The sequence below is a fragment of the Meles meles genome, chromosome 16 (genome assembly GCF_922984935.1).
Source record: "Meles meles chromosome 16, mMelMel3.1 paternal haplotype, whole genome shotgun sequence".
Classification (NCBI taxonomy): Eukaryota; Metazoa; Chordata; class Mammalia; order Carnivora; family Mustelidae; genus Meles; species Meles meles.
The window spans coordinates 19,465,685-19,489,677 of NC_060081.1; the positions used below are offsets into that span (position 1 = coordinate 19,465,685).

The 23,993-nt window shown below is 40.9% G+C and overlaps 1 protein-coding gene across 2 annotated transcripts in view; it reads left to right on the forward strand.

Annotated features, from left to right (window-relative positions):
• The first annotated feature begins 2,388 nt into the window (after positions 1–2,388).
• The window catches only part of RNF149 (ring finger protein 149), a 35,994-nt gene continuing 14,389 nt past the window's right edge, over positions 2,389–23,993 (forward strand). For both annotated transcript variants that reach the window (XM_045980075.1, XM_045980076.1), the window contains exons 1-5: positions 2,389–2,959; positions 14,343–14,593; positions 15,505–15,573; positions 19,579–19,661; positions 21,947–22,043. In XM_045980075.1, coding sequence (XP_045836031.1) covers positions 2,503–2,959; positions 14,343–14,593; positions 15,505–15,573; positions 19,579–19,661; positions 21,947–22,043 — 957 coding nt within the window. In that variant the 5' untranslated portion in view covers positions 2,389–2,502. The remainder of the gene's footprint in view (positions 2,960–14,342; positions 14,594–15,504; positions 15,574–19,578; positions 19,662–21,946; positions 22,044–23,993) is intronic.

The following is a 23,993-nucleotide window of genomic DNA, read 5'->3' on the forward strand; positions in this document are numbered from 1 at the left end:
AATGTTTGAACCTTGATCCAAACAGACTGAATGTAAGATACATTCAGGAGACCATGAGGAAATTTATGCACTAACTGGATATTTGACATTAAAGTATCCTGATAATACTGTGATTATGTTTTTACTTCTAAAGGTATATATGAAAATGTTTACAAATAAAATACGATGTCCAGGATTTCCTTTACAATAATCCAATAGGGCCCAGTGGAAGTGGCTTAAGGGTATACTTGAAATTAGCCATGAGTTGATCATTGTTGAAGTTATCAGTGCATAGAGCTTCATTACATTAGTCCCTCTACTTTTGGAAACATGTGAAATTTTCTGTAATAAAACAAAAGAAAAATAATGAAAAAGAAAAAATAATGAAAGTTGTTACCAAAAAAGTGTGGTGGAGATGAGGCCTGTCAGCTTTTCTTCTTGGGACAGTAGGGAAGGGGCATTGAAGACATTGAGTAGCACTTGAACTAGTGTGGGGATGAAGGTCCTAAGGGTTTAGACCCAGTGACAGCAGCCTTGGAATCAGCTGCAGCCTGAAGCTGGTGATGAAGAAAGGAAAACCAAGAAGCTGGGTTGAGCCCCGGAGGCTTAAAAGCTGCAAGGCCTTAACCTGTTGAACTTTTTTGAGCAACAAGCCTGTAAACAATCATGAGTCTTTAACTCTGCAACAGAAGAGAAAAAAAATAAAAGAGCTGTTTTGCTCATTTAATAAACATGGGTTACACACACGACACTGTGCTCACTGAGGTAGGTTCCTAAAGACAGCAAAGACACATCCTTGCGGCCATGAAACTCCCAGTATTTTAAGAAGACTAAAAAAACCCCTCGATTTGGAAAGCAGTATTGCCGGTGTAACCTTAAGGTAGAAGCATAACATACACAAGCAACATGGAAAACAGGAGGGGAATCTAAGTTTGTCTTCAGGAACCAGAGACTTCACAGAAGAAATAGCTTTTGAGATAAAATTTGAAGGCTAAGTTGGTGTTTGCCAGGATGAGAGCCAGGAGCAAGAGGATTTCAGAAAGAAGGAAAGGAATTTGCAAGACATAACATGAAACTACAAAGGCATATTCTGGGAACTACAAGTACCTGTTTTGCTGGAGCACAACGTAAGGATCCTAGGACTGTTCTCCAGCCTGCCATGAAGACGATAACTTACCTCCCTTATTCTAGACCTGGGACAAGGGGACTGCCTTACGCATTCCTTTAAGTTTTAAAAACTGGTTTCCTGTTGGGAAAGGGATAGGACATCCCACTTAGAGGGGAGCTATGGATTGTGGGCCCAGCTGCATTTTAGAGCAGTTTTAAAATGCAGTGCAAGAGAGGCTGATAACAAAAAGGAAAAGTGAGAAGGTGTTTTATTTTTTTAAGATTTTATTTATTTGAGAAGAAGAACAAACGGTGGGGAGGGGCAGAGGGAGAGGGAGAAGCAGACTCCACGCTACGTGACTGGATCCCAGGAACCTGAGCCTGGACTCAGGGTCTGAGCCGAAGGCAGACCCTCAACCGAGCCACCCGGGCGCCCGAAATTCGAGAAGGTTTAAGGCCCAACAGAAACCCTTGCTGTGAGTTGGCAACATTCTACTTCCTTCAATTATAGATCCTTGTAGAAGGAGGAAGATGAGTCAGTCAGAAGTTAATGGTCTCAACTTTTTCTGCAGCGGTAAGGCTTTGTATCCACGGCAGTTTTAAATGGCCTACCTACCACCCAGCATTTATTTCCAAACAAACCCTTTTCTCTTTATTTATTTATTGCTGTACAACGTAAGCGCTCATCTAAATAGGTAGTCTGATGCACTTATTTCAAAACTACTGATTATACATAAAATACCATAATAGAAAAGGTTGCTGTGAGTGCAGTGCTGGAGAGAAGTGACAAGAAATCAATTAGCATTACAAAACTGGTCCCAAAGCGTGTGCGGGAAAACAGCAGTAGCTTGGTTCTAAACAAGCAAGGCCTGTGCCATGCGCCTGGGATGGCACTGTACGTTCTTCGTAAAGATCGGCTGAGCGACTTTACATAACCGCGCTCCCACGCCTCTCGACCCGCTCACGGAGGAGCTTCCCGTTTCTCCGACGGTCACTTCCTCTTGCTTGGGGGGGTGGGGGGGCCTCGAGGTCAGGTTACACAAGCTCGACCCCTGGCCACCGCGCCCTGCCTGGCTCGAAACGACGCGTGAGCGGCTCGCACCCGGTCTCTGCGTTCGCGGGAGCCTCAGGGTCGCCGACCGCCTGGCGGCGAGCGATGCGTCGCACACAGACACCAGAGGCAGGGGGCAGTCTCCAGCCCGCGCACGTAGCGCCGGAGGGGCCAGGAAGGCCCCGCCCCACTCTCCGCCCCCTTCCTCGCTCCGCCAGGTGCGCGTGCGCCGCAGCCCCGCCCGCCGACCCGCCTGGCTCTTATCCGGCTCGGCGGCAAGCGCCTCATTCTTAACTCCTTTCCGCCGCCTCGCACGCGCGCGGTTCCAGCCCCGGCCTCCTCCTCCTCGGCCCGGCGGTGGGGCCATGGCGTGGCGGCGGCGGCCGGAGGCTGGAGTCGGGGCCCGCGGCGCGCTGGCCCTGCTGGCGCTGGCTCTGAACGTGCCCGGGGCCAGGGGCCGGGCGCTCGAGTGGTACTCGGCCGTAGTGAGCACCGAGTACGTGGACCCGCACACGAACCGCACCGTGTGGAGCGTCTCGGAGAGCGGCCGCTTCGGCGACAGCTCGCCCAAGGAGGGCGCGCAGGGCCTGGTGGGCGTCCCGCGCGCGGCGGACCGCGACCCCGAGGGCTGCGCGCCAGACACTCGCTTTCTCGTGCCGGCGCCCGGCGGCCAGGGGGACGCGCCCTGGGTGGCCCTGGTGGCGCGCGGGGGCTGCACCTTCAAGGACAAGGTCCTGGTGGCGGCGCGGAGGAACGCCTCGGCCGTGGTCCTCTACAACGGGGAGGGCCACGGGAACCTCACCACGCCCATGTCCCACGCGGGTGAGCGGAGGCCGGGGGACGCGGGGAGGCGGCGGGGGGGACTCTAGTTTAGTCATGGGCTACGGCTCTCTCGACCTCGGCCTTGATTCCCAGGGGTACGCCACGAAGGGGCTGGGGGCGCGACTGATGGCTTCTGGCAGTCAGGAACTGGGAGGGAAGCTCTGGATGGGCGCGCCGTGACCCCTCCGGGGCTTTTTGGGGCCGTAGGCGGGCCTGATTAGATCTTCGCCTTGGGCCCTTCAGGTGCAGCCCGCGGGGGCGGGTGGGGGGGGCTGCCCTCTGGAGGCCCTTCAGGTGTAGGGGAGAACGAAAGAAATAAACACCCACCCGAAGAGGATTGTGGTGGAAATTCTCATGATTGCTCAATCGTGGGTCCCTTTCCATTCATCGTTTCCTCAAAGTCAAGTGAGGTAGGAATGGAAGCTCGCTCCTAGCTTACTTCCAGGGTCTGGCAGTCCCTTCACCAATGTCAAGTGGTGGTTTGGTCGGACTCTGGTTTCTCCACTTTGATAAAACGTGTGTGTATTCTGAACTTCTGAGTCAGAAAAGCTGGACTTAACTGAGTCAGAAAACCTGGATTTAAGTGCGGATATGCTTTCTCACTTTCTACATGTAAGGTTGTAATAACTGGCCCTACTGCCAGTCCTTGAGTCTTGAGTTTAGATGAAATTTTTCAGGTTGTATTCATTCAGGAAAAGGTCTTGCTCATTGCCAGGAGACACTTCCCACACACCTATTCTCCAGGGCAACAGGTTGCGTCTTCAAGCACTGGTGACAGTTTGAGAATCTAATTTTGCAAGATGTCCTCCTCAGAACTGAAATCCGAGTGCTATAGGACCTGAACCCAGCAGAGTGAACATTTTTCTGTTATGATTTTTAAGATCATGACTCATTCTGAATTTATTGTGATTAAAGTCTTTTTTAAAGTTGCTGCTGCTGCAAGTCAGACATCGTATTTCCTGTACTTTTTTCATTCTGCTTTGATTTCTCAAAAGCAAGTTCGAACTGAACTCTAATGACAGAAGAGAGACTTTGGATTTGATCTGTTTTAGCTGCGATGGGAATAGAAATCAGTTGAGAAGTGAGAAAATGGAGTGTTAGAACAGTTCTTTCAAGAATTGAAAGAATTCAGTTCTTTCAAGCACAGCTCAAGATGTGCTGAGAAGTGTGCCGAAACTATGGGACAAGGGGGAGTTAGGATGAATGATGGTAGGGCATATTGAAATTGGATGGGAGTGATGCAGAGATCCAGCATAGAGGAGAAGTAACCCCAAGAGTCCACTCTTAAGGCCATGTCTAGGATACTTCGGAGGGGTTGGCCTTAGACAGTAGAGGGAAATTCTCAGTTGCAACAGAAGGAAGTGGTTTTGGAAGAGGAAGTAGGAGCAGAGGCCTGTGTGGTGGCATTGGGTGAAGCACCACCTTTGGGGCAGCTATTCCAGTGATTACAAGTCTACCAAATTGTCATTGTACCAAGCCGAGTTTCCATAAAACCACCATGAAAAGCCCTGTCAGATTTCAGAGACCATTCCTGATACATCCTACTGATGGTGTTTTCCCAATTTTAGTAGTTCTTTTTCTTTTTTAAAAAAGATTTTATTTATTTATTTGACTGAAAGAGAGAACAAGCAGACCGAGAGGGAGGGAGAAGCAGAATCCCCTAAGAGCAGGGAGCCCAATGCAGGGTCCATGCCCAGCACCCTGGGACCATGACCCCAGCTGGAAGCAGATGCTTAACCGATCCAGCCACCCAGGCACCCCCAATTTTAGTAGTTCTGTCAAAGAAAAGAGGTTAGTGTGTCAGGATTCTCTGAGTCTGGGTCCTTGCAGTCTCTAATCAGTCTACAACATCTTCATTTGGACCTTTTCTATTCAATGGCTGGCACATGGGCTACAATTTCCTAAATCTGTTTACTGCATTTTTTGATAATGATGTTAGCATTTTTCCAGGGTATTAGCACTTGCTCTAACCATGGGTCAGCCACGTTGCTTAGGTTATTTGACGTAATTTAGCCAGGCCCCAAAAAATACCTCATTGATGTTTATTTTAAATCTTCGTGCGTTTCTCTTCTATTATCAATGTCCATTCTAGTCTTTTTACCCTGAGAATCATTCTGTTTGAGAAAAGAGATAAAAGTAACAGCTTTAGCAATTTTTTTTTTTTTAATGTGTGGAAGTACCCAGTGTGTAGGCAGTGTGCTCAGTGCTCTCCATACAGTGGCTCCCTTAATTCCCCTGACAGCCTTTTAACATAGGTGCTTTAACCCCATTTTGTGGATGAGGAAACTGGTCCATGGTAAGGGGGAGGTCTATACATAGCCAGATCATTCTTTGTTGTAGGAGGTGCTGGCTGTTCTGTGCATTAATGGGATGTTTAGCATCCCTGGCCTCTGCCTACTAGATTGCAACAGCACTTACCCAATTGTGACAACCAAAAATGTGTCCAGATAATACCAAAGGGGGGGGGGTGATGACAGAATCATCCCGTATTTTAAACCACTGACTTAAAGGGAGATTAATTTGGTAGCATTGTGACCAGCGGTTTACACAGAGAAAAACCTGCAGAGACTCTAGAACATTGGACTAGATCCAAGGAGAAATAAAGTTGACCCTTGAACAACACAAGGCTTAGAGGTACCAACCCCCTGTGCAGTGGAAAAGATTTTCCGTATAACTTTTGACTCCCCCAGAACTTAACTACTAATAGCCTCCAGTTGACTGGGCATTTTACCAATAACATAAACAGTAAACACATTTTAAATGTTATTATGTATTGCACACTGCATTCTTATAAGGTAAGCTAGAGAGAAGGAAATGTTATATTAAAATCAAAGAGAGGGGCACCTGGGTGGCTCAGTGAGTTAAGCCTCTCCCTTCAGCTCCGGTCATGATCTCAGGGTCCTGGGATCGAGCCCCACATAGGGCTCTCTGCTCAGCAGGGAGCTTGCTTTCCCCTCTCTCTCTGCCTGCCTCTCTGCCTACTTATGATCTCTCTCTGTCAAATAAATAAATAAAATCTTTAAAAAAAAATCAAATAGAAAATACATTTACTATACTGTACTGTATTGGGGGGGAAATCCTTACATAAGTTAACCCACACATTTCAAACCTGTGTTGTTCAAGGATCAACTGTATAAGGGCCAATACTATAGCAGTGACTATAGGAATGGAAAGGAATGACCTTCACAGAACTTGGCCCAACTGGGAAAAAAGGTACATATGTATCATGACTTTTGGAGAATGGAATAGCATTAAGAATGGAATGAATAGAATTAAGTCGGAAGACAAACTGGCTTTGACACACTTGAATTTGAAATGTTACATAGAACCTTGAATGTAGCTCAAGTGAGGTTTCTTGGATTTTGACAGAATGTGGCTGGAGGCAGGAAAAAACACAGATTTCAGTGGTTTCGATGTTTCTGTGTAGCATTGGTGTTCTGCGAAATAGATAAGAGATGGCTGCTTGTAAAATTGAGTCATGAGTCTTTTCCCAAATCCCAGGGAGAATTTCTGCAGTTTTTCTTAAGCCTGTTGCTTAACTGTACTAAATCCAGTACAAGATACTTCGGGTACAAATCAGTGTTTTATTGTGTTTCTCAAAATAAAATCATGATTTTAAGATAGTCTGTGAGAACAACTATAAGGACTGTTGAACTAATTAATTTCCTGTTAATTGATCTTAGTTAATTCTTGACTTTAGCAGACAGAATAATGAGTAGCCACTTTGGGCTAAGTATTGTGCTTGCTCAGGTATAGAAGTACATGACACATGCCTGCCTTTGAGGAGTTTCTGACCTGGTGGGAGTGATAAACAACTTTCCAGACAATATGGTTTGGATCTTGATGGAATTACACACATGGTTGCTTAGGTAGCATAAAGGAAGGACATCTAAAACAGATACTGCAGGGGTGGCTAGAAGTTAGTTTGACCAAGATGAGTAAAAATTGGTACAAGTCAGATCATTAAAACAAAAGTTCCAGGATGCCTGGGTGGCTCAGTCGGTTAAACGTCTGCCTTCAGCTCAGGTCCTGATCCCAGAGTTCTGGGATAGAGTCCCTGCTCCTCCCTCTGCCCTGCCACTCCCCCGCTTGTGTGCACTCTCTATCTCTGACAAATAAATAAAATCTTTTTAAAAAAAGAAAGGAAAAGAAACTTAAAAAAATAAAAGTTTTTGTAGAGCCTTGGCCTTACTTAGTTTAATTGTTGTTGGTTAACAGATGGAGTGATCCTTTAGCTGAAATCTTGGCATGTCCTTTTTAAGCATAGATTCATTCTGTATATGTATATGTCATTCACTCTGTATATGTTAGCTTCATTCATTCTGTTAACAGCTGTTTACCGAGTGCCAGCTATGGCAAAGCTTAGAGTTATGTTTGAAGAAGGGGCCAGAGTTGGGGTGGAGGAAAATGACAAAAATGTAGAAGTCCCTAGTGTTATAGAAGATGTGCGTTTTGCATTTGCAGAGCATGATAGTCTATGAATAATAAATTTTTGATGTTGTATATCAACATGATGATGTGCTCTACTCAAATGATCTAAAAATGTGGATTTTAATTATGTATTTTGGTGCTGTAGGAAAACAGAAATGGCACCTCACAGCCACACGTAGAAGGTGGGATTAACTAAGATGGTTCCCAGAAAGATCGAGTTTTGAAGGCTGTGTTGGTGGAGAGGGTGTGTCTGAGTGTGAAAGCGGGGGTTGGGCTGTAGGCATTCTTGGTGGTGGGAATAGCATTGCAAGAGGCTGAAGCCCTGAGATAAAGTAATGCATTTAGGAACCCCGCAAAGAGTTGTATATTCAAGAAATCCAAAATATTTTTGAGCAAGTCAAATTATCCAAAACATAATTTAAATTTCCAAGAAAAGAATTAAACATTTGTTTTTTGTGCCCTCCCGACACACCCTAGTCAACCATAAAAACGTTTCTGTTTCGCGTAATAGCTTCAGATTTCAGAGACATTTGCATTCATATTGGGTGTACCATTTCTATTAATACTCTCCGTATTGGGGCATTTCAACTATAATACAGCCAGTTTTTCAGATAGATTCATGCATACAGAAATTCTGTGGGTCACCACTGCATGATACTTGGCTACAAAAACTAATAAATAAGAACAGGTAGTACTCGTCTAGTGAGGGAGAGAAACCTATAAAGAAACTCTAGTAGGTGTTTTATACACCTACTAGAGCTGTATCTAAGAGGAACTGATGCATTGCAGGCACAAAGGGGTGGGTGGTGCTGAGAAGCCCTGTGTTGACCTTGTGCTGAATCTTGAAGATTTGACCACAGTTTTTCCAGGTTTGGGGGCAGAAGGTGGAGAGGGTATGGAATTTATGAGAAAGAAAGAAAACCTGAAATTTAATGGGATTCTTTTGCTGGGACTCTTAACATGTATTTCTTGCTGCCTGAATTAGTTTTCTAGAGCAGAAATCTAATCCACCACTTTAAATATTTTAGTAGTTCCCACTCCCTTCAAAGAATGCTGAAATCTAAATAGTTTCCTTTGGGAGGAGAGAAATGGTACACCAGACTTACATGTAACCTCTAGAATTTTGAACCTGTTGACCAAGACAGGATTTCTTCATTGTTTTTGAGCAAGTGGTAAGAGGAACACAGACCTCTGAAAGGAAATAAAGATATATGCAGTTTTATTTCTGGCATGGAAGAGTTTTATATTACAGACAATTTGGCTTGCTAAAGAGTACTATATTTGGTATTTATTATTTGACAAGTAGGTTTATGACCCTGCACTCTGTACACAGACATTGTGCTAAGTAAGAAAAAATTAAACTGCCTTCAAGTTTTCCTGTCTAATGGTGAGAGGTATAGATTCTTTGGGGGAGGGAGAGGGATTGCACAGATGACCATTTTTACAGAAGCATGACTGGTAACAGTGTTAAGGACTAGGGAAGAAAAATCCTAAGAACTTTTTCTCCTCTCCCAAGTCTTTGTGTATCTGTGTGTCCTATAAAGAAACTCAGCTGTGTAGTTAGGAAATAAGCTGTGATTTGTTCTCATATGTACCTGAGGCTCTTCAGGATTGGCCTGGGGAGGTGGCAGGGCATGATGAAGTAAGGGCAGGGCCAGGTGAGGTGCCTGTGCCTGGTATCCCTTCTAGTCATGCACACGGTGACCCCAAACTAGTGCATTTTTCTCAGCTGCCGTACCTCCAGTTCATCCTAAAAGATGTTCCAGAATATGAGTGAGTCTTCATCCTGCGTTTTATTAAAGAAGTTCTCAGAAGCAATCTTGCTTCTATAATTAGTATAGCAAATGGTTTAGCTGTCATCCTAGACACAGTATTTTTTTTTTTTATGATTTCTTGTAAATCAGTGAACTGTTTTAGTTTCCTAGGTGAAAAATTTCAAGTTAATATTGCAAGTGTTTTCAGTTCAGTGGATCCCTCTGACAGTCACTGTGTGTCAGTAGCCCCTTCCTTTGAAAATTTTGGTGTTCAAGAACCTCTCTAATCTCAGTTCTCTTCCACCTCTCATTTATTCATTCATTTATTCAACAAATATTTATGAAACACTTCAGGTTCTATGTAAGGCACTGGGGATAAGGAGATAAACAAGATACGTTTACATATAAGTAGTCACCCCCCCACCCCCCCCCCCCCCCCCCCCGTATCATGGTTTCAGTTACCCGAGGTCAACCTGAGTCTGGAAGTAGATGATCTTTCTTCCGACTTACAGTCAGAAGGTTAGTAGAAGCCTAATGTTAGGTCATAATGTCTACGTCATTCACCTCACTTCATCTGATCATGTGGGCATTTTATCATCTCACATCGTCACAAGAGGGTGAGTATAGTACAAAGTATTTTGAGAGACCACATTCATGACTTTTTTTGCAGCATGTTGTTACAACTGCCCTACTTTATTGTTAGTTAATCTCTTATTGTACCTAATTTATAAATTAAACTTTATCTTAGGTATGTATAGGGAAAAAAGAGCATATATATAGCATTTGTTGCTATTTGCGGTTTCAGGCAGTCACTAGAGGTCTTGGGATGTATCCCTTGTGATAAGGGGGACAACTGTATTTTAGTCACTAGCCAGATTGGACTTCACCATCCCAAATATGTTTTTATGATGATTTCACAGCCTAAAAAGCCTCCCTTTGTTTGCTTGGTAAACTTTTCCTGTCCTTCAACATGTAGCTCAAGCGTGCTTCCTAGGGAAAGCATTCTCTCCATCTCAGACAAAATTATCACTTCATTTCTTCAGCACTTTGTATTCCATTTTCTTAGTAAATAAGAAATAGTCCAAAATAGAAAAATTCTCATTCTCATTTTATAGCTGAAGAAATACTCTCAGAGGGTAGTTTCTCCAGACCCAGACAGTGGATGACAGATCTGAACCGAGTCTGTGTGGTTCTGGAGATTGGGTCCCACATGAGGAGGCAGGACAGAGATACTGCATGAGTACTGGGTCTTCAGCCCCTAGAACTGGGTATATGACATTCAGCAGCTCTCCCAATTTCGGAGCCCTCATCTGTAAAGTGGTAATTTGGCCTCTGTGCTTCAAGTGAGATGTAAATGTGAAAGTGCTCCGAAGTTGGTTTTCCCCAATTAACGCAAAGAATGTTATGTCAGTACCAAAGTTTTATGTAGCTGTGACCGTGGCGTGGAAACATATATTTTCTGGGTATAACTTTTTAACTGAGACCAACACATGGGGTTCATTAAACCGTTCTTTCTACTTGAGTATGTGCTTGAAGTTTTCCACAAAAGGAGGTTTATGAGAAAAGGCTTTCAGCTTATAAAGTGCCATGTAATTGTAAGTGGTATAATTATCCTAATAATTGTTTCTGTGCTTGTGTTTCTCAGCTTCTAGATGTTTGTTTTCCTGAAGGCAGGAAATGCCTTCCTCCTTATAGTGTCTCCCCAGTGATGATATGGCAGACTGCGTGAGTGGGGAGACAAGTACAGTTTTTGCTAAGTGACACTTTTGGCCCTGGTCAAAGGATCGGCCTCCAGCCAGGAGCCACCTTAGAAGGGTGCCCTTCTGGTGTTTCAGTAACTAAATCCTGATGGCAGGGGCCACGGTGGATTTGCTGCAGGTTAAGTTTCTCTCTGCAATAAAATTGTTAAAACACAGTTTCGAAGTGATGCCAGGGAACATTCTTTATGTGTATTTTTATTTTTCTTTATTTTTTTAAAGATTTTATATATTTGAGAGAGAGCACAGCAAGGGGAGCAGCAGGTAGAGGGAGAGGGAGAAGCGGGCTCCCTGCTCAGTGGGGAGTCTGACGTGGGCCTTGATCCCGGGACCCCAAGATCATAACCTGAGCTGAAGACAGGTGCTTAACCGACTGAGCCACCCAGGCACCCCTTTATGTGCATTTTTAAAATTAGTTTTTGAATAGATAATATGTTTGCATGTCGTACAGAATTTTTATTGTGTCCAGCTCCTCTCCCCAGATGCAGTCAGGGTCCCCTTTCAGAGGCAGTCCAAATTGATGTGACATGCAGATCTTTCATCCACATAGTTTGACATGTTGCACTTTCCCCTCAGGAGTCTTGCCTACTGCTCATACTAATGGAGTCGCTGCCTCACTCTATGTCCACATACTATAGTGTATGCAACCCTTTTCCTATTGATGGACGTTTAGATTGTGATGGCAAAAACTTAGAGAAGATAAATTTGACAACAGATATCTCTACAGATAGCTCCTGTATACACATGCAAGTGTATTTGTGCATAAGTTCTTGGACATGGAATTGCTGGATCAAAGAGCTGTGCATTAAACTTCTTGGGAAAAATAAATAAAAGTTTCTTGATAGCCATTGCCCTCCATACAAGATTGTAATAATAAACTCCCCCTGCAGCGTGCCAGAATGCAGAGTTGTGCTCCTTCTTGCCATTATGGAGGATCAAACTCTTTGATCTTTGCCAGTCATATAGGTACAGATGGTCCCTGACTTATTGTGGTTTGACTTGGAATTTTTTGACTTTATGATGGTACAAAAGCAGCACACATTCAGTGGAAACTATGCTTCAAATTTTGAATTTGGATCCTTTTCGGAGCTAGTGATGGGCGCTACCAGACTCTCTCATGATGCTGGGTTGTAGCAGCAGCTCCAGCTCCCAATCTGCCACATGATCACAAAGGTCAACAACCATTCGCCACCCAGATCACCATTTCATTTTTTTACTTTTGGTACTATATTCAGAAAATTACGTGAGCTAGCACTTTCCTGTAGGCATGGTGTTAGAGGATTTTGCCCAACAGTCGACTATTTTAAGTGTTGCGAGCACGTTTAAGGTAGGCTAGGTTAAGCTGTGATGTTCAATATTAAGTGCATTTTCTACTCAGGATATTTTCAACTTAGGATAGGTTTTCAGGATGCAGTGCACAGAAGTTGAAGATCTTTTTAATGTTTTCATTTGTACCCTGACTTTTCGTGAGTTTAAAATCTATTTGTTGGGGAGTGACTGCAGAGGTGTACAGGTTTTCTTTTTGAGGCAATGAGAATGTTAATTGAATTAGATTGTGATGATGGTCGCAGAGCCTTTATGAGTATACTAAAAAACGGTGAATTATATACTTTAAAAGGGTGAGTTTTATGCCATGTGAATTCTTATCTAACTAAAGCTGATACGTAAAAAAATTTTTTTTGTCTTTTCTGCAAACTGACTTCATTTCCTTTGTTTTTCTGTTGCTCTTTCTCTTATAGGAAATTGTTTTCTGTCTTTGTTATATTACATGTGTTTTCCCCTCCTTTGGCCATTTGCTTTTTTTTTTTTTAAGATTTTATTTATTTATTTCACAGACAGAGATTACAAGTAGGCAGAGAGGCAGGCAGAGAGTGGAGGAAGCAGGCTCCCTGCTGAGCAGAGAGCCAGATGCGGGGCTCGATCCTAGGACCCTGGGATCATGACCTGAGCCAAAGGCAGAGGCTTTAACCCACTGAGCCACCCAGGCACCCCAGCCATTTGCTTTTTTGATCTTGATTCCTTGATTTCGCTCTTTTTTAGCCATGTGGAAAATTTTCATTTTTATATTTCCTCTCTTTTATATATTTAAATCTTTGATTTACTTGGAACTTATTTTGCCATAAATTGTGAGAAAGGGATACAGCTTTTTTATTTTCCCTCAGATAAGACCCAGTTATCCCCATACTATTTTTTAAAAATTATCCCTGTTATCCCATTGATTTAAGATCACAGTTTTATCATATACTAAGGTTTTTTTTGTATTTGGGTCTAATTTCTGGACTTTGATTCTACCCCTTTATTCTGGTTGTCTTCCTTAGCTACTACCACACTGTTTTCATTTCTTTAATTGTTTTTTTTTTAAATTTTATTTATTTATTTAACAGACAGAGTTCACAAGTAGGCAGAGAGGCAGGCAGAGAGAGAGGGGGAAGAAGGCTCCCCGCTGAGCAGAGAGCCAGGTGTGGGGCTCCATCCCAAGACCCTGAGATCATGACCTGAGCCGAAGGCAGAGGCTTTGACCCACTGAGCCACCCAGGTGCCCCTGATTTCTTTAATTGTAAAGGTTAGTTCAGGTTTTACTTTTAAAAAGTTTTCCTGATCATTTGAGATTATTTTTCCCCTAGTGAACTTCAGAAACAGCATTTTTAAGGTTTAAAGAATTCAATTGATAATTTATGGTTATTATATTAATTTATAGATAGATTTGTATAAACTGATTGTTTTACCCCTTTCCTAATTTTTTTATATTAGGTCTGCTCATTCCTTCAGACCAGTGTTAAATACTAGTGATCATAGTAGAAATTCTCAGATTGCCTCCCTCTGATTAATAAGCATACTTTAGGTATTATGTTTTTGTTTTTGTTTTTTTAAGATTTTATTTGAGAGAGAGAGAACATGGGAGGGAGAAGCAGACTTCCCACTGAGTGGAGAGCCTCATGCAGGGCTTGGTCCCGCGACCCCAAGATCATGACCTGAGCCAAAGGCAGATGCCATCCAGGTGCCCCTAGGCATTATGTATTAATATTCATAAGTGAAATTAGTCTGTATGGTTCTTTTGGTTTATTCCCATGTATAGCTTTATTTTCTAGAAATAATTTTTTAAACTTCTTTTTTAACTTTTTAATCTACTGTGGAATAATTTCAGTACCTTCTGTGTTCAAGTTTTGGTGGTAGAATTCACCTGTGGAATTGAATGGGGCTCTTACCCTTGGGCGGGATGGGGGATAGTTATTAGAGACTTGTTCTACTTCTAATGTAGTCAGTCTGTTTTCTGTTTTGGGGCCAGTTTTGGTAACTTATGTTTTTCTTGAAAATTAAACATTTTTTTAAGTTTTTGGATGTTACATACGGACAAGCTGTAGTATTCTTATATTTTTCTCTTACTTTCTCTGTATCTCATTTTTGTTCTTCATATTGACCTTTTTTTGTTCTTCCCAACAGGAACTGGAAATATAGTGGTCATTATGGTGAGCTACCCAAAAGGAAGAGAAATTTTGGATCTGGTGCAGAAAGGCATTGCAGTGAAAATGACCATAGGGGTTGGCACCCGTCATGTACAGGAGTTCATCAGTGGTCAGTCTGTGGTATTTGTGGCCATCGCCTTCATCACCATGATGATTATCTCATTAGCCTGGCTGATATTTTACTATATACAGCGTTTCCTATATACTGGCTCACAGTTTGGAAGTCAGGTAATTATGGGTATTCTTTTTTAACTTTACTTTTTAAAAGATAATAGTTCATAAATATTTCTTACATGTTCCCTGAAACTATATTAGAGTTTTGTGGGTTTTTTGGACCACATTCTTAATTTCATTTTAACTCATACTATTTAATTAATATAGCTTTTTAAAAATAATTTTTTAATTAGACTGTATTAAATTTTCTGTTCTGTGGGAAATTAAATATCTTTAAATGGGGTCACTTTTTGCATGTTTTGTTCCTCTGAATACCCTTTTTCCCTTTTTCAGACATAAAGGAATAATAAATAGGCCTGAGGTAGAGTAGATGTGGTTCTGTGTTTAAAACAAGAAGAACCCTGGGCCTGAAGATGTGGGAGGGGCTTCCTGGCTTCTGTTGTGAGGCAACTTTCGAAGCCGTTTATCTGCAGAGAGATAGTGTCTCTGTCACAGCGAAGAGGAGGCCACTTGAAGAGCCAGAGGCTTCCACAGACAGGCCTTTGAATTTCACACTTACCCTGTCGTCTTGAAAAGCCACTCTTTTTGGCTTTGTAGGTAGTCCTTTCTGGTCATCTTGTACATGCTGACTAGGTGAAAACTTTCTTTTTTAGGGACAGGTATTAGTCGATGAATCAGTGGGACCCCCCTCTTCCCATCCTCAGCTTCCTACTCTATTGTCAATGTTTATACATAAGCGTTGGTTTCTTCTTCAGGCATGGAATTGAAAATAAATATTCTTGATCAAACAGCTCTTAAGTTATAAGTGGCTGTTTTATACATCAAGATGTAAATGGTAATTTTTGTTATTTTCATTATAGTCGATTTAACTTTGTTTTTTACAAGATTTTTTCTGTAAGCTTATGTGAATTTTTTAAAATAATGACTTAAAATTTTTAGTGATAATAATATTTTTCCTATCTAAGAGCCATAGGAAAGAAGCTAAGAAAATCATTGGCCAGCTTCCACTTCACACTGTAAAGCATGGAGAAAAGGTAACATTTTCATGGGTTTTTTGTTTGTTTTAGACTAAAGTATATATCTGTTTATATGTCTAACTAAAACTTTGCAGTCTGTTAAATGCACATTGAACATGTGGAGTTTTGACTAGTTTGAGTTAGTACTAACTTGTATACATGTGTTCATTGTAGAGAAGGGCTGACAGAAATACTCAGTTGCACATGTGAAGAGCCACCTAAACCCATTGGCACCAGAGAAGGTAGCCACTAGTTGTATACAGTTATTTACTTTAAATGGATAAAATTGAACTTAAAATTCATTCCTGAGTCACACTAGCTGCATTCCAAAGCGCAAAGGACACTATTGGCTGGCTGCTGCCATACTGGACAGGACTGACATGTCCATCACTTAAGAAGGTTCTACCTGTAGGTCAGACGCAGATGAGTCTAAGGAAGGTAAAGAACTTCCAGGTTCCCTTGGACCGTAGACCTTTGAAACTTTAAATTCATTTCTGTTAAATCTGAGGCTATAGACTATGTGTCCATTCTTTCTGGTTCCCTTAAATACAGGGGGGGAAAAAACTAGGATTTATAGAGAAGGGGAGGGAAGATGTACTTAAAACTACTTTTGGGAAAAAAACATTTTGACATGGCCCACCTGGGATATAAAAGGTCAGAATCATACCAGAGTTTTAAAGCGTTTTGGGAATGGGACAGATCCTAAATCCAGAACCTCAGAATCTTAGAGGATCGATTCTTTAAGAGGAAAACAGTTGCTGATGCAGTTAGTAGTACTTTTTAAATATGGTCTGTCTTCTTTGTCTTGAGATGTTGATAAATGTTTTGACTTGTTAGGTATAGGTTGGTTCTGTTGTTTTGATTTTTTACTTCTTTTCATCAAATTGTTGAGACTTCATCTATTCCACCTTCCCCTCCCTATTCAGAAAAGAGAATAACTGCACTTATTTTATGTATCCCTTCTTTGGACCAACTTTAAAGCAGAAATAATACTCATTATTATAGATCTTTGATTTTTTAAAAAACTTTGGATTCTGATATTAATCATTTAATATTTTAAGATACTCTTAAATTATATTCTTTAAGTATCCTTTAAGATGCTCTTTTAAGGGGCGCCTGGGTGGCTCAGCGGGTTAAAGCCTCTGCCTTCGGCTCAGGTCATGATCCCAGGGTCCTGGGATCAAGCCCCCCGCATCAGGCTCTCTGCTTGGCTGGGAGCCTGCTTCCTCCTCTCTCTCTCTCTGCCTGCCTCTCTGCCTACTTGTAATCTCTATCTGTCAAATAAATAAATCTTAAAAAAAAAAAAAAAGATGCTCTTTTAAGTATCTTAGATACTTAAAAGTTTAAGATACTCTTTTTAAGATACTCTAAGAATTATATTGTTGGTTTCCATTCTTTCCCTAATGCCTTATACAGAAATAACAGTTGAATTTTTTTTTTTTTTAAGATTTTATTTATTTGACAGACAGGGATCACAAGTAGGCAGAGAGGCAGGCAGAGAGAGAGAGAGAAGGAAGCAGGCTCCCCGCTGAGCAGAGAGCCTGCTGTGAGGCTCAATCCCAGGATCCTGGGATCACAACCTGAGCTGAAGGCAGAGGCTTAACCCACTGAGCCACCCAGGTGCCCCATAACAGTTGAATTTTAACAGTTTGTGCAGGGTACTGGTTTCTTGCCATACAGATGTAGTGAACAAAAAAAGTGAAACAAAACAAAGTTTCTCATGTTATGGCTTGAGATTAGCACTTGAGGTACAGACCACTGAGGGTCATTGGGGAGAGAGTCTCCACTGAATGCCTATGACAAATTCTACATGCATGGCACATAGCCGGTCACTTGATAAGCATGTAATTTTATGTTCCTCTAAGAATATGTCTTCTGTTCCTTAGCAGGAAATCTCAGTCTATGAATATGAATAGAGATTTATATGTATAATATACTGAATTAAGTCTTTGAGAACTTAAGTAAATTGATAGTATCCTCTTCATGTTCAGAGCATTTGCTTTTTTTAGGATTTTTAAAAGATTTATTCATTTGAGGGGCGCCTGAATGGCTCAGTCGTTAAGCGTCTGCCTTAGGCTCCGGTCACGATCCCAGGGTCCTAGGATTGAGCTACACACTGGGCTCCTTGCTTGGCCGGGAGCCTGCTTCTTCCTTTCCCACTCCCGCTGCTTGTGTTCCCTCTCTCACTGTATTTCTCTGTCAAATAAATAAATAAAATCTTAAAAAAAAAAATTATTCATTTGAGGGAGAGTGAGAGCACGAGCAGGGCTGGAGAGTTAGACTCCTCACTGAGCAGGGAGCCAGACATGGGGCTTGATCCTAGGACTCCAGGATCATGACCTGAGCTGAAAGCAGACGCTTAATCAGCTGAGCCACCCAGGAGCCCCCAGAGTATTTCTTTTTACAGAACATTTTTGAAAATGTGATTCTGTTGTTCTTGAAAATTGTCAAAATAATGGTTAAAAAAAGATCCCTAAATGGTCTGTGAGACACATATGTGGATTTTTCTTTCTTTTCTTTTTTTTTCTTTTAAGTTTTATTTCTTTAAGTATTCTCTGCACCCCATATGGGGCTCAAACTTAAAACTCTGAGACCAAGAGTCCCATGCTCCTTTGACCACGCTAGCCAGGTTCCATCACATGGATTTTCTGATGATTTTGTTAAGTTTATACAGAAAAATGTTGTTTTCTTAAATCTACGTCTTGTGCAGTTCTAGAGAGGTGTTTGGTTTCTAGTTTTTCTTTTCTTATGGACTCATTCACTATAATGTATACACTTACAGACCATTAGGGACTTTAAAAATTATTTCATCAATTTTATATGGCATATGATAAGTGATAATATTTACCTTAGCAGCAACATAACAATTTTAAGTGTTACAGAACTTTAATATAGTCTCTGATAATAATAATCAGTTTTTACTGCTTGCTTATGAACAAGTAGTGTACATGGCTCAGTGTATTTTTTAAAATAATTACATAAGGACAGGGTAGCTGTGTTCCCATAAAATATACTTGCTAACATTGGAGCTACATGAAGACATTGATTGGTAGTTCTTGAATCCATCCCAGAAACAGAGTCTCATGACCTGTCTTGGGTTAGATAACCCTCCAGCTCTGCCTGCTTTGATGGGATGAGGCCAGGTGGTTCAATGTGGGAGTTACCCAGGGAAATGGGGAAGGGCTGACACTACCAAAAAAGGTAGATAACCCTGGGTGCTGGGTTGCTCAGTCGGTTAAGTGGCTACCTTTGGCTGGGGTCATGATCCTGGGGTCCTGGGATCAAGGCCCACATTGGGCTCCCTGCTGATTGGGAAGCCTGCTTCTCCCTCTTCTTCTGCTACTCCCCCTGCTTGTCCTCTCTCTCTGTCAAATAAATAAATAAAATCTTAAAAAAATAAATAAAATTTTTAAAAGAAGGTTGATGACCCATAGCTTCTTAGAAGTGGAGATTTTGTCACAAGACTGCTTCCTCCCCAGCAAGTTTTATTTCCTTTTACCTTTGTTAATTTGATGGATGAAAAACAGTAAATTATTTTAATCTATAATTCTTTTATTGCTAGTGAGGGGAATATTTTCAGATATTTAGCCATTTGTGTTTTCTCATTTGCAAGTTGTAACCATGTTCTTTAGCAGATTCTAGTGAAAGTGCTCTTGTTTTTAATGATTCTAGAAACAAGTAGCTTATTGGATATTCTCTTTACAAGTTTTATATTTGAAAAATAATTTTTATTACAGTAAAGTAAGCATTTGCATTTCTACAACCCTTAAAACATGAACACTACCCTAGGATCAAAACTGTTCATGTCTGATTAGGTACACAACGACATTTTTTCCTTTTCAACCAGATTCTTTAAATAATCTCTGGATAGTGGTAAAAAGTAAATACAGAGTAAAGATTGTGTTTAGCTTCTGGTTGTACCCTGGTGTTATTAAATTTGTCATTGTTTTACCTAGGATGTTGTGAGTTTAATCAAGACCATGTAGCAATGAAACAGTGAACTCTTTTCTTTCCTTTTTGCAGGGAATTGATGTTGATGCTGAAAATTGTGCAGTGTGTATTGAAAATTTTAAAGTAAAGGATGTTATCAGAATTCTGCCATGCAAGTATGTTTTTTTTTCCTTTCCTGAGATGCTATGAATTTTACTGGATAGGTTTCTGACAAAAGTGTTAATGTTTCTTTTATGATGTGATGCTGTCACATGATCTTGTGATCATCTCATCCTTTAGGAAGGAAGCTTCAAGCCTTCTAGGCTTCTGGATTATATTACTTTAAAATTGTTTAGCAGACCTCAGGCCCTAAGACAGACCCATTATCTATCTTTGCACGGCTTGGCTTTTAGTCTTAAGCAAGATTTCATTAGAATCCTGAGCATTCTGTCATACATCTAGCTCAAAACGTACATTATGTGGGAGCAAGGAATCTGAAGCATGACGGGTGAAGGCCCCAGGGGGAGGGCCAGAAATGGCTAGCAGAAAGTCAAGGAGGATAGTAGTTTGCTGTTATTTGCACCCTGGGTTTTAGTTCTTCTGGGGTTACTGCAAAATAAATATTTCTCACTTTAGGTACACTAGGGGCTTTGCTTTAGCAATGGGAACTTGCGATTTCCTTTTTTTTTTAATAATCGGATATTTTAACTGATAACTCTTTAGAAGAAATGGCTGTTATCAGAAGTGTATCTAAAAATATGCTTTCAGTCAGACCAATTTGAATTATGCTTCCCACCTATTAGAAGGTCAGAAATTAATATGTAATTACGGTTTCCTTTATGTTTATAAGTATATGTATAAATATAGTAGATTAAATTCTCAGTAATTCTGTTGTGGAAACAAATGAATATCAGAGTAACAAAAGTTTCCAGAATAAAAATAGCTAACTTTTGTCTACAGGCATTTTATGAGGTTGGTGTGGTGGGTAGTTAATGAATCAGAGTCAATATATCCTTTGGAAAGTTTTTTTTTTTTTTTAAGATTTTATTCATTTATTTGGCACAGAGAGAGAGACAGTGAGAGCAGGAATACAAGCAATGGGAGTAGAAGAGGGAAAGCAGATTTCCTGCCAAGCAGGGAGCCCGATGTGCGGCTTGATCCCAGGACCGTGGGATCGTCATCTGAGCCAAAGGCAGACACTTAATGACTGAGCCACCTTGGCACCCCTCCCGTGGAAAGTTATTAAAATAGAAAAGAATTTTCATCTAGGATGGTTTAGGGCAAGTCTTTCTGACTGAAAAATGATGCGCAGAATGCAGCACAGATGAGCAGCTGAGGCTCACTTCCTTTGTGACAGCAGATCTGTCCTCATGGCTCAGCTGGGTTTTGTCCTCCGGCCTCGCAAGCAGACGTGTTGCTTGTGCACATTTCCTGGTCTCCCGATCTGGGGTTTTTACTTAATTTCCCCCATTTTCTCCTGTGCTTTAACAGATTTCCCAGTAAAGCCAACATGTTTCCTTTGTGTTTTTGTTAAGATTATTCCATTGGGTCAGTCAGTTTCAGTTTCAGTTTGAGGATAGAAAGGTCAGAAGACTAGCTGGGCTAGACTGTGTTACGTAATTAAATACTGTTATTTTTAACTGCACTAGCCGACTTCAGTATGGAGAAGAGGTCTTCACACAACAGCATGAATAACAAACAGTTACTGGGTGTTACTGTGTCCTGCACCGTTGTAAGCACGTTGTATATTTGCCACTGAGAACAGCCTGGCGTGGAGGTGCAGAGGTTAAGCAACTAGTTCAGAATTCCAGCATCACGTCACACAGCTGGTGTGGGAGCCATGGGTCCTGTACCCAGTCTGCCTGACTCCTTATCTTCATCCTGTGGGAAACAGATTCACTATATAGGAGGCAAAGTTAGCTAAGACAAGTCAGTAAAAAAATACATAGGCAATTTTTATTTCTTCTTCAGTTCTGAAAAGTTATCATTATATAAGAATGTGGAGTATACAAAAAGATGTTGAGACAGAAAATAAGTGTGTTTTTTTTTTAAGCCTGAGACCCAGAGATAATCTGTTTTGCTGTATTTCCATTTGATTCATTTTGTGAACTTACGTAAGATACTCTCAGTTTATTATTATTAGTTGGCTGTTGGTTTATTTATGCCACATTTATTCCTAAACGGTTTTTAAGTAAGTTACAAAGGCACAGAAAAATACAATCTTGCATGAAGCGACAAGAACCATGCTATTTTCATGGCGTGAAGGGAAAATTTCCCTGTTAAGTTCCAGACTCGGTTTAACTTGGAAAGTAGAATAGGTAATTACATAGAGTAAGTGAATAGAATGTTGATATGAAGTCGTTTAGCTTGTACTGAGAAAATGAGTTAGCAGAATGTGTTATTTCCTTTATAAGATACAAACATTTATTTTAAAAAATTAACACATACTTAATCTTTTTAGGCATATTTTTCATAGAATATGCATTGACCCATGGCTTTTGGATCACCGCACGTGTCCAATGTGTAAACTTGATGTCATCAAAGCCCTGGGATATTGGGTTTGTTACATTTTTGTTTATATTCAATCTCTGCCCCGATTCTTCTAAGTGATTCAATTTCATTACTGACCAGAGGCAAGAGGAGTGGACTAAGTGCTCCTTCTAACATCTTTGTGGTTCCCTGAAGAAATTTTCCTCTTGATTAAAAATGAATGTTTAAGAAATTCCAAAAAGTTAATGAACTCTACTGCCTTTGTGATTATAGACTGATACTCCATATGTTTCCCCCGAGTATTTGTAATTGCTTAGTGCAGTGTATTGTTATGCTGCCCTGTAGAAGGTATATATACTCCTCAGTTTCCTATAAACAAGAATTATCTCATCTTTGAAATGAAAGGAGCCGCATACATTTTCTGGCTCAAGATGCATATTTTACATATGAAGAAACTGAAGCCAACACTTCTCGACACCAGGTCTCAGATCTCTGGGTTTGGAAATCATATCTTACTGGGAAAATTGGTCCTGTGTGGAATTTGTTCCATTGGTTTGTGGTACTTAGGTGGTTATAGGACCTTCCTCCAAAAATGAAGACATGAGAGCAGAGCGAAAGAGAGTTCTTCATAGTAGCCAGCCAGGTGCTGAGGGCCTTACACACATTATTACATCATACCCTCATAGCCACTCTGGGAGGTAAGTACTGCTTCTCTCCCTATTTTACTAATTAGGACTTGAGCTTAGAAGAGCTGAGTAGTACACATCTAGTACTTGGGAATCTGTTTTCAGATACAGGTTTGCTTAATTCAAGGGTACAAGCTTTTAGCCAGTAGTCCCACCCAAAAGGGGAAGACATAGAGGTGAAAAAAACCAGATTTTTCTAGATTGTTATTTTTTATTGTTTTTAGTTTTCATATAATCTTTTAATGTCTTAAAAGATTCTTGATTAAATAGCAAATAGTTTTGAACTAATGATCTTATTACTTTAGAAAAAGTAATTTAAGTATCACATACTTTTCTTATTGCTAAACATTTTTTTTTTAAGGATTTTTTAAATAATATTTGTGGTAGAGTTAGAAACCGCAAGGAGTTTTTTCTGTGGTAAGCATTTCGTGCACCTTATAGCCCCAGTAGCCCTCAAGGAGTCCTTTCATCTTCTAGCTTGGTGGGTCTTGGAAAGATAGTTGAGCGACTGCCTTGATTACCACTGTCATTTTCCATGAATCAAATTTTTTTGTTCTTTTTTTTTTTTGTAAGATGTATTTATTTTAGAGAGAGTGCGCACATGGGTGCAGGAGTGGGGGAGAGGGACAGAGAGAGAGAGAGAGAGAACCTTCAAGCAGACTCCCCACTGAGTGCGGAGCCCAACACAGGGCTCAATCTCATGACCCATGAGATCATGACCTGAGCCGAAACCCAAGAGTCTAAAGGGCACTCAACCGACTGAGCCACCTAGGCTAGGCATCCCTGTGAATTATATTTCTCAAGTATGAGTTCCAGAATGCCTCCACCATAGGTACAGGAATGGAGGAAGGTCAGCATTCAAGAGCTCTTACTGAAAAAAAAAACAAACCTGTCCTGCTTTGATGTTTAGAAAATTTGTCTTTCCTCTAGAATTTCAAATATTTATTTGTAATTTTTAATAATGATGGCTCTGTTTAGCAGGGGCATAACAGTGAATTTGAGACTTAGTGAACTAAGCCTGTGTCTTGGACCCCCTTCCTGGAATTTGAAGCATTTTAAACAGTACAATACAAGGAGCTCGACAGATGTTTTTCTTGGCAAAGTTTTTCTTTTTCCTCTTCTCCTTTCTCTTTCTTTCATTAGGTGCACTCTGATGATCATTTTAAGTTACTTTCTTTATGGTCAGTAGTTCTAAACCTGCTTTTCATTTCTAGAAATTTTTGTAAGGGTATTTCACTAAACTTTAGCACTAAGACTAATTCTCATGAGTTTTGTTTTTGGAACTACATATACATACGTATATTTCACACATTAAAAATGAAGATGATTTAT